At 43.2% G+C, this 10,599-nt stretch overlaps 1 protein-coding gene across 1 annotated transcript; it reads left to right on the plus strand.

The window, feature by feature from the left end:
• Nucleotides 1–390: 390 nt before the first annotated feature.
• Nucleotides 391–10,599, plus strand: NUDT21 (nudix hydrolase 21). The gene is made up of 7 exons (XM_060253984.1): nucleotides 391–807; nucleotides 4,102–4,302; nucleotides 4,966–5,029; nucleotides 6,333–6,422; nucleotides 8,209–8,284; nucleotides 9,055–9,169; nucleotides 10,310–10,599. The coding sequence occupies exons 1-7, from the start codon at nucleotides 692–694 to the stop codon at nucleotides 10,329–10,331; spliced, it is 684 nt and encodes a 227-aa protein (XP_060109967.1). The 5' UTR covers nucleotides 391–691; the 3' UTR covers nucleotides 10,332–10,599.

Here is a 10,599-nt window from a genome sequence, read left to right on the forward strand (position 1 = left end):
ACCTTCCGTCCTTAAAACTACAAGTCCCATCATGCCTCACGGAGCAAAGGCCGCCCCAATAGTAGTCTAATAAAAAAAACCGGACGTGGAGGCGGGATCGGAACCATACAGGGATCTTCTGTCTTTCGGAATCTATGGCTCTTGCCATAGGCTTTCTTTCCCAACAGCCAACGGTGGGAAGTACTATAGAGACAGAAGTCTAGAGTGACAGGCGGCCCGCACTTCCGCAGAGTGGGTATTCATTGTTGAATCTGTTCGGTACCCCTGCGCTGGGAGGGGAAAACAAGGATTCGTTTGAGAGCGGAAGTACAGCTCAAAGACTTGCGCCTGCGTGAGGCTCCAGTAGAAAAGGGGGTTAAAGCGTCGGCTACTGAGAGCCAATGAGAACGTCAAATACATTCTTCCAGCCGCCAATAACAGCTGGCGTTTCTCCAGCGGCTGCCCTCATTGGTTTTGGCGCTCTCACCAATCGGGTGCTAGCGATATTAACGAGGGGCTGGCCTTTTCCTTTGGCGCCTCATCCCTGTCAGTTGCCTAGAGTGGGCGGATCTCTACCTCCTGCCGCTCTATGGTTTCCGGAAGCGTCGCCTGGTGGTTCCGGCGTAGGCTTTGGCGGGTGTGGGACGGAGCGGCGACTGAGCGCGGCCGAGGAATGCTTGTGGCCTTTTAGGCTGCTCCAGCCTCCTCCACAATGTCCGTCGTGCCGCCCAACCGCTCCCAGACTGGCTGGCCCCGCGGCGTCAACCAGTTCGGCAACAAATATATCCAGCAAAGCAAGCCTCTCACGCTCGAGCGGACCATCAATTTGTGAGTAGAGTTCGGGGGAGGGAGACAGTGGCGGCAATGCAACTCCTGCCTCGGGGTTTCCGCAGCGCCCGCTTTCTTCCCCAGCACGCTCGTATTGGCGTCCCCTTTTTTAAGCAGCTCGACCCAAAGGATGTTATTTTTTTTTTCGCCTTAGTAGCAACCCTGTAAGGTAGGCTGGGCTTAGAAATAACGACTTTCAGTTTTCCGCTCCGCGGTAGGGTGCTTTGTTAACTTGGAAGTGCCTGGTTTGCAGGCGTGAGAGAGAGAGCTCCTTGATTTCTCAGTATTTGAGGGAATGAAAGAGTTGGTTCGTGTATTTGTAGGCTGTTTTTTATTATGTGGTTCAAATCAATTTCAACAGCAATTGATAAGATCGTCTAAATTTAAAAAAAGAAATACCAGTGCTAGTTAGAATTAAAAAAACAAAACAAATCCAAGCCAGATTGACAAAAAGCTCTTTTTAAAAATTCTGCATATGAACATGCGCGCGCACACACACATATACATACATATATGTATATATAATTGCTAGCACGTTATACTCAGTTTATCTAATGGCCTGTTTAAAGCAGATAGATGGTGCTGCCATAGAAAACGTCCTTGCTCAAGGTGCTATAAAGTGTATGCTGAGTAAACCTTTTTTATGAGTAGCTGAGTGTTTTTGTGGGCTTGTTCTTGGACATGATCTATTGTATGGTTTTCTAGGTTGTACGCAGGGGTGTCAAACATGCGACCCGGGGGTGGAATCAGGCCCCGAACAACTGGCTGTCATCTGCTTCCTTCTCCATATCTCTTGCTTCCTTCTGTATAACAGCTTGTTTGCAAGGCTTGCTCAATCGCACAGGAGTTACAGAGCAAAACCTCTGTTTTTTCCATTACACAGCAGAGCTACTGAGCCAAGCCTCTTTCCCTTCTGCTAGCCAAAGCTCTTCCCCTGTGGAAGGAAGGAAAGAGCCACAGCTTCCTTTGCCCTGTTCCTTGGTTCCCATGGGAGAAATATAAAGAAAGCACCTTTTAGACAATGGCCGCTAACATTTTAAGCATGTTTTCAGTTTTAAAAAATACATATTTGTGTTTGTCTGTGTCCTTCATAAAGTTTATATCTCTCCTACCTAATCTTAAATAGGTACAAATATGGCCTGGCCTGACATGGCCCGGCCCAACAAGGTCTAATTTATGTCAGATCTCATAACAAATGAATTTGACACCCCTGCGTGTACAGAGTTTAAAGGTTAACATCAGCATCTTAAGTTGCATCTGAAAACAAGCCAGTTGGTGATGTAGATTTTCTGTAATGTGATTGATCCTACTTGTTCCAGTCTCAGCTGAGCTGCTACTTTTTGCACTGATTTTTTTAAGTCTCTGGGTATCATAATTGACAGCCCCAGGGCTGAGCGTGCTGTGGAGATCTAGTTTTGAAGTTACAATAACATGAATCAGTGTTGCCACAATCAGATCCAAGAGAAGGTGCACCTTCTGAGCTAGATAAAACTGGAAAAAAAGCATTCCTGGAAACAAAACTTATCTTCAAAGCTAGGGCTCAGAATACACTCACACTCTTGGCAGAGCTGGCCAGCAACAATGGTGTTTCGTCCAGAGCTGATGATGCAGTCCTTTCTTGGCATTTACCTTTCTGACCAGCATCACATCTGTCTTGTCTGGATTAAGTTTCATGTAGGCCACCTAACCACAACTTGAGGCAGGATCTATGAGCTAACTCAGCAGATTCTGTTGGCTCACTTAAATATATGTATTGCTGAATGTTATCTGCATATTGATGATATCCTACTGCAAAGGTAAGGATAGTGGTACTGAGCAGTCTTACATAGATACCAAACATTGTAGGGGAGAAACAGAAACCTGAGGCACCCTACATGACCACTTTCATAGCATTGTCTCCAGATCTTTCCTTATGTACTTCATTGGAGTGTCAGGAAAAAAAACCCCATTATCCAAGTTCTCGAAGTCAGGCAAGCCAGGTTAACCAAGAACTGGTTACAGTTTATAGAGATTCTGTTTTACACTTACCTGGAATTGTAGCATATCAGAGTCAAAGGGAAGGAATTCTCTAGAGCTAGAACACATTTCTCTTGCATGGGGATGAGTGATGTTATGAACTGTGGCTCGAACATCCTGCATCACCAAAATCGCCATCCCATGGACCAATCTTGGGCTGCCTTTCCCTTCTAACATCCCACCTGGTTGGCCTCTTGGGAAATGCTTCATCTTCAAAAGGATGCATCACTTCATGCTTTGTATTTGCATGGGCATTGCAGGATTTTGTTCTGTACTGGATTATCTTGTATGCTTAAGAATAATTCTTGGATGAAATGAACTGACTCAGTGTGTTTGTGTGCATAGTGAAATAGGAGGTTTGTTATTATGTTATTCCTGACCAGTTCCAGAAGGCTAGCTGTGTCGATCTGTTAAAGGAAAAATAGATTTTTGTGGAGTCTTTAATCTGTGTGTGTCTGATGCAAACAATAAGTTTGGTGGTGCTGCTGTAGGAGTTTGTGTTGCTTCTTCTCTACATAAGTTACTGATGTTGCAGTCAACAATTGTGTGTCTGATCCATCCCCTCAAACTGGCTGTTTTCTTTCTTCACGTTATGGTATTCCAACATTCTCTCTTCTGATCTTGAAATATAAACGGTTTTATTATGTATTCTCAAGAGACGGGTCTTAGCTGCTTCCCACTTTTATTCAAGCCCCCACCTGTTCAATGCATCTCATAGTAGATCATTAACCTAGTCAGAGTTTTTATAATTTATTTCCATTCTCACCCCCATTCTTACTTAAGGAAAAAGTTTTAGAATCTGTATGGGAAGCATTTCAAGATGCATTTCTTTGCTGCTTTTTCAATCTCTTCTTGCCCATTCTGAAATATCCCCCTTTCCAGTCATTCTGAAAGCTCATCAATCCTTCGAACTGCCATCTTGATCCACTGCTGTGAAGTAGTGGTTGATCCCCTATTCTGTGGATCCATTTCTGGAGATGGCCAAGACTTAAATAGTTTTTGTTACCATGGAAATATGGGCATGGAACCCTAGCAGGGGAAAGATAAAGCTGGTGTGAAGCACTTATTTTCACACCTACTGTAATCTCACTACAAATTACTCCTGCCTCAGTGCTTTTCTTGAGAAATAGTGGCTGTTGATTTAAGACATCAGGTAGAGATGTTGTAGGACTATTTGCTGTCATAAGCTACAAGTGAGTCACCTTGATTGGCAACCAAGCCTTGAAGCAGGCAATTGGATTTGCATGAAATTCTGTTTTGATGTATTGTCTCTTTCAGGTATCCACTCACAAATTACACCTTTGGGACCAAAGAACCCCTTTATGAGAAAGACAGTTCAGTGGCTGCTCGGTTCCAACGCATGAGGGAGGAATTTGACAAGATTGGAATGCGGCGGACTGTTGAAGGGGTTCTGATTGTGCACGAACACCGGCTGCCTCATGTGTTGCTGTTGCAGTTGGGCACAACTTTTTTCAAGCTGTAAGTGAGCATTGCCAAAGACAGTACTTACTAATGATGACAATAAATAGCCTTGCAAAGAAGTCCAGAAGAAAAATTATCAGCTTTTGTCTCCACTCATCTTTAGCAGTTTGTGGGGTACTAATGTGGTTCCTCTGTCCTTGTACATTCTTATCACTAATTCACAGGCTTGCATTCTGTTCTACATGTTATTCAGTAGTGTGGTCCCTTTCATCCTTGATCAAGATGGGTAGCTGTATTAATTTTTCTGTAGTAGTACAAAAGAGCAAGAGTCCAGTGGCACCATGAAGATGAACAAAATTTGTAGCAGGGTATGAGTTTTCATGAGTCACTGCTCACTTCTTCAGATACAGTTAGAATGTAAGTCCATCTGTCCTTATATCTTGGAGAGTGGAGTGATTTCAGATGCCAAATGATAATACCAGGTGCAATTGGATTAGGTGTGATGTGCAGAGGGGTAGTAGGTGTGCTGTGATCAGCATTGGTGATGAGATAGGAAACCTAGGTCTCAGTTCAGCCCAGAAGGATGCATTGCCTTGAGCTTCATTATCGATTGCAATTCAGTTGTCTTGCGTTCTCATTTCCCTTTGAAATACCTTTGTAAAATTAATTATGAAAGCATCCCTACAATGTGTATTTTATTATAGATTTTTTTTTCAACAGGCCTGGTGGTGAGCTTAATCCAGGAGAAGATGAAGTAGAAGGTCTCAAACGTTTAATGACAGAGGTAAGAGAACCTTTATCTGGATTTTTATATTGAGGATATGTGATAGATTATAATAATATGCCATTTATGATTGCATTCACATGGAAACAGCTGAATGATGCTGAATGCATCTGTAAGGCTACCTGAGGAGTTAAAACACCATGCCACTGCTTTAATGCTACAGATTATGTAATCAGACAACATAGATACTCAGAAAACTGAAAATAACAAACTTAAAAATAACAAGTTTTTATTACACAGTGTAACAATTGACAATTAAAAACAAGATACATAGAAATACTAAAATCCAGCCTATAGAAATTGTACATCAACTGAACATGAATCATATAACAGAATATCATAAAAAACCACTAGGTTGAATGCATTTCGGCTATAAGAGCCTTCTTCAATGATCAAACAGGCAGAAAACTTCTTAAATCAGTTAATAGATTAATCAGTTAACAGATAAATCAGTTAATACAAAAAATAGATTCTTAATTACTTTGACCTCTCTTAGCATCTCTGTATTGATTACCACTCATTTTGTTATAATTTCATGGTGCTGATGGGGCTTTTGTGATAGTCAGAACCAGTGTTCCCTCTAAGCTGCAGAGTCTTGTGATCAAAAATTTTACTGGCATTAAAGTTGTGAGCTACTGGCATTAAAGTTGTGAGCTACTGCATAAATTAGTATGCTCTGGGGTCATCCTTCTTGACCTAAGACAAAAATGTGTGAGCTGGATGCTAAAAATCTGTAAGCTAGCTCACGCTAACTCTACTTAGAGGGAACACTGGTCAGAACCATTCCACATAACCCACGTCTGATCTGGTACCTTTTAATTTTAGCACACATTTAACAGTACTCCCGCCTTCCATCCACCAGGGGAAAACAGCATGTGGCAAATTTTCAGCAGTACCAATATGACATTTTGCTTTACTTTTGAACTATGCAAGGAGGCAGAGAAATGTTAAAGTCCTGTTTTTTGGCTGTATTATTAAAATGCTTAATGAAATCTGAGCCTTATATAGAACTGAGAGGGACCAAATTATTCAGAATTCATTCACTGAGCTAGTGTCCTGGTCTTTATTTCCCTCCCTCTATGTGACTAGCAACCATGAGCATGTAGGAACCTTGCTTTGAATATCCAGGCAGAAATAGAAACCTTGCTGGGTAGGGTTTGAATACAGGTAAAAGTCCTAAACAGCAAAAGCGGATTCAGTAAGAGATGTTGTTTCTGCATATATTGTATGATTAACATGACTAATTTGGATGGTCTGTTGTGCTGAAACTGCATGTGAAGACTTCTGTTACATCTTTTGACAGATACTGGGCCGTCAAGATGGAGTGCAGCAAGACTGGGTCATTGATGACTGCATTGGTAACTGGTGGCGGCCGAATTTTGAGCCCCCACAGGTAAGAACTAAAGCTACTAGTAAAAATGTTACTGATTTTTCTTTCTTTTTTTTTTACTTCTAGAAGATCCATCCTGCACTCTTGGGGCAGGTTTGCTCATTCTGCCCTGTCCCTCTGTATGCAAGGTTCATTAAAAACTCTGTCCCTGTCCACATGATATAGGGGCTCAGGCATTGGTGAGCCTCCAGGGAAGATAATTTCTGAGCTATAGGACAAGGATGAAGGATGAGTATTTTAACTGTTTGGTTTCTTGAATTAGAATTGCATGGATGATATATTTTTAGTTTGATTTTTGGAGTCATGCCATAGCTGTTTGGGAGTGCAGGTTGTATCGGTGTAGTACAAGGGGAGTTGATTGGTTTCCTTCTCAGAATAAACTCCAGAAATGATGCATACAATTCCTGAGAATTCTCTGATCCTCTGGAGTTGCAGCTGGGGGGACTGTAGGTTGAGGGGAGAAGGCTTAATCTGGGTAAAGCCATTTAGATCAGGACTGTCAAACACCTGGCCTGCCCAGGGCTTCAGTCAAATCTGCAGTAATTTTCTTCCCCCTCCTCTCCTTTATGTCCTCACACTTTGAAGCTCTAAGTCTGCCAACCACATTCCCAACTCCTCCTGCCTTGTCTTTGGGGGCTTCTGGGCTTGCAAAACTGCAAGGAAAACACAGAATGGATTTTCCATTAAGGTCCCTGCACCCAGAGACCTTAACGGAAAATCCATTCTGTGTTTTCCTTCCAATTTTGTGCTGTAGTATTTTACAGTGGAGTGGAGCTTTTGCAGCGTTTATGGCCAGTTGAAGCTTCTTGCAAATTAAGGGTTGATGCTTTGAGCCAGCTTGTCTCTGCTGAATGATCTGGTGCCTAGTGAGTACTCTAACCTGGGAACGCATAGCAAAAGGAGGATATTACACTGGAGAGCCATCGCCGATCTGAGTATCAATCACATGCGATCTGAAGAGAAACCAGAGTATGCCAATCTGAGTACAAGGGGGTGGGATGGGGGGGGGGGAGAACCTTTCAATGCCCAGCCATTTCATGTTTTCCTAGGTTCAGAGCATTTTATATCTTTAGTTTATATTTTTCATTTCTGCTTTGATTCTTGAGTTTTTCTTCATGTTTTATTTTTAAAACTGCATTGCCAAATCCTGCTATTCCCCCTTCCATTTTAAATGAAATATCACAAGACTTTGTATATTAAGTAAAAAATATTTAATTGTGTTAGTCTGTATCTTTTATAAAGTTTATATCTCTGCTACCTGGCATTACATTTTATGACATGCATGGCTCAGCCCCACAAGGTCCCACTTGTGTCAATCTGGCCCTACAAATGAGTTTGACACCCCTGCCCTATGGGGTCCCTATTAGTTGGCTGCAACTTGTAAATTCAGGACAGTTTACACGGCTCTTCCCTTCCCCGTTTTTAACCTCACCATGGATAAGTGATGCAGGTTAGGTTAAGAGTCTAACTTGCTCATAGTCATAAATCAAACTTCAGAGCTGAGCACGTTTCTGCTACACAAATTTGATACATTATTTAAAAGCCCTGACCTGGACAGCCCAGGCTAGCTCGACCTTGTCAGATCTTGGAAGCTAAGAAGGGTCGGCCCTGGTTAGTGTTTGGGTGGGAGACCATCAGGGTTGCTATGCAGAATCAATGGCTATGTTGAAACATGCCTTTTTTATTGCTTGGGTGGTGGTGATGAATCCACACATGTACAGCGTGTGACACAGAGCAGTGAGGTGTATGAAGGCCTCTGTTAATTACATTTCTTCTTTGTCTTTCGCAGTATCCATATATTCCGGCTCATATTACAAAACCGAAAGAGCACAAAAAGCTCTTCTTGGTTCAGCTTCAAGAAAAGGGTAGGTCTCCTCTTATGGGCTTTCATGTACATTTTATATGTCTTGCTTGCAGGACAGGGTGGGGTATAAATAAAAATTAATTTAATTAAATTAAATTGATATAGGAGCCTAGATTGTGACCTGTATCATCATGCACCATTTATATTGATGCTTGTATCCCATTATTTCTTCCGGGGAGCCCAAGGCAGTGTTGTACACTTTACTGTATGCGGCATACACTTTATTGTGTATGGGTGTGCAGTGACTTAAAAAGCCTTGCAGCAGAAAGGCCTTTGCTCACCTGATGTGTTCCCCAATTGAAGCAAACAAAGAGTGCTCATTGGTCATGTTATTTAGACTTGCTGCAATCTGTGTATTCATGTTTAATTTTTTTGGTTCAAGCCTTATTGCTTTTAAAGTTCAGGATGGGTGGTAACCTAGGGGCCCAGTCCAGCCAGATTCTTTGCCTTCGGTGGGGGTGTCAGTATCCTCAGTGTCAGTATCTTTGCCTTCAGTGGGGGTGTTTAAGTATGTGCTTAAACTTGTCTCATCAGCTTCAGTGGGAGTTAAAAATGATTGGCTTTGGCCCATTTGTTCTGTTTTTGTGATATGCTCTGAAGGGCTTGCAATTTGGGAATTAAGTAGGAAGCCTTAATACTAAGAGGCTCTTTCTACCTTTTGAATAATATCACGTAGTGTGTGTATGTATGTATTTACCAGAAAAATAAGCTCTGTTTTTTCCTTTCTTGAAGCACACTGGTCTCTAATTAGTGTTCACATGTGTCTTCCAGCTTTGTTTGCGGTCCCCAAAAATTACAAACTGGTAGCTGCTCCCTTGTTTGAGCTTTATGACAATGCACCAGGCTATGGACCCATCATCTCCAGCCTTCCTCAGCTTTTGAGCAGGTAGAGTATGCTACGGGTTTCAGTGTGTTCTGGTTTCATTATACAGTCTGCAGAAAGTGAAGCCACCTCCTTTACTAGGTTTTACAAGAGAATGGCTGAGTGATTTGAGAATTGGGATTCATACAGGCCCACATCTATGCATCACTCAGTTGTGCCCTTTTTGCATTTTCCCCTTATTTTGGGGGGGTATTGTGAATGACTTGTACCAGTGGTCCCCAACCTTCCTGGTACTGGGGACCGGCACCAGGGCTGGCCCACCCACTGCGGCCCCAGGATCGGCAGGGTGGGGGCACCAAATTTCCCCCCGCCCCCTGTGGTGCTGCACAGCCTCGCTCCCCTGCTCCCTCCCCTCGCGGCACTGTACAGCCTTGCCGCCCACCCCTCGCGGCACCTCTGCAGCGACGGGCAATCTGCTGAAGAAGCGGCCCACTGAAGTTTAGCTCCGTTGCCCCACACCCTGTCCCCCCTCCTGCTGCCTTCCCTCTCTCGCCAGCACTGCAATGCAGTGTGGCGCTCTGTCATTGCCCCCCCTCAGATCGAGCAGAGCAGAGTCGAAACTGGGCCTTACCAGTTTCTATGGGGGCAGCGCGCCATCTAACACTTTGAAGTTCACGCAAGAGAATGCTTCTCCTCCCTCACTTCCGGTTCCAAGAAGGAGGGGGGAGAAGCATTTTCTCGCGCGTACTTCAGTGTGTTAGATGGCGCTTGGCCCATCGAAACTGGTAAGGCCCAGTTTCAGCACGGCTCGGCGCAATTGGAGGGAGGGAGGAGGGGAACGACAGAGAAAGGGAGGGCAGCTGCATGGGGGTGATGAAGCTAAAGTCTGGGGGGGGGGGCGGCAGGCTTCGCGGCCCACCTGCAGACAGGCTGCAGCCTGGTAGTGGTCCCCAGCCCGGGGATTGGGAACCCTTGACTTGTACAATTCTACTTTTGCCCTCCCCCATCTTCCCCATTTTCCTGATGTAATCTTTCTTCATAGAGCTGTCTGAAGATGTGAGCTGTGACTTATGAAAGCTTATATTGAAATAAAAATTAGACTAAGGTGCCGCTGGACTTCTGTTTTATTCTGGAACATACAGTTTTATACCATCTGAAGGCTCTATTATGATGACTGACTTTATTATCTTTTTTCTTTTGCAGGTTCAATTTTATTTACAACTGAATTTCCTTATACCTAAAATGTGCAGCAGAAGCTGTCTCTGTGAGAACAGCTTCAAAATGTAGGACACGTGACACAAGGATATTTTTTTTTAATTTCTCTTCTTCTCTGTCCCCTTCTTTTGCTCCCCAAATTTCTACCATCTGAATAGGAAAGTGGAATCTTGACTGTTTAGATAGTGGAATGATGCGTGTAGTTGCGTTTTAATCACCTATGTTGTAATAGTCACCTGGTTTTTTTAAAAAAAAAAATTAAACAAAAAAATGTGTTA

Source organism: Heteronotia binoei, chromosome 14, assembly GCF_032191835.1.
Source record: "Heteronotia binoei isolate CCM8104 ecotype False Entrance Well chromosome 14, APGP_CSIRO_Hbin_v1, whole genome shotgun sequence".
NCBI classification, from domain to species: Eukaryota; Metazoa; Chordata; class Lepidosauria; order Squamata; family Gekkonidae; genus Heteronotia; species Heteronotia binoei.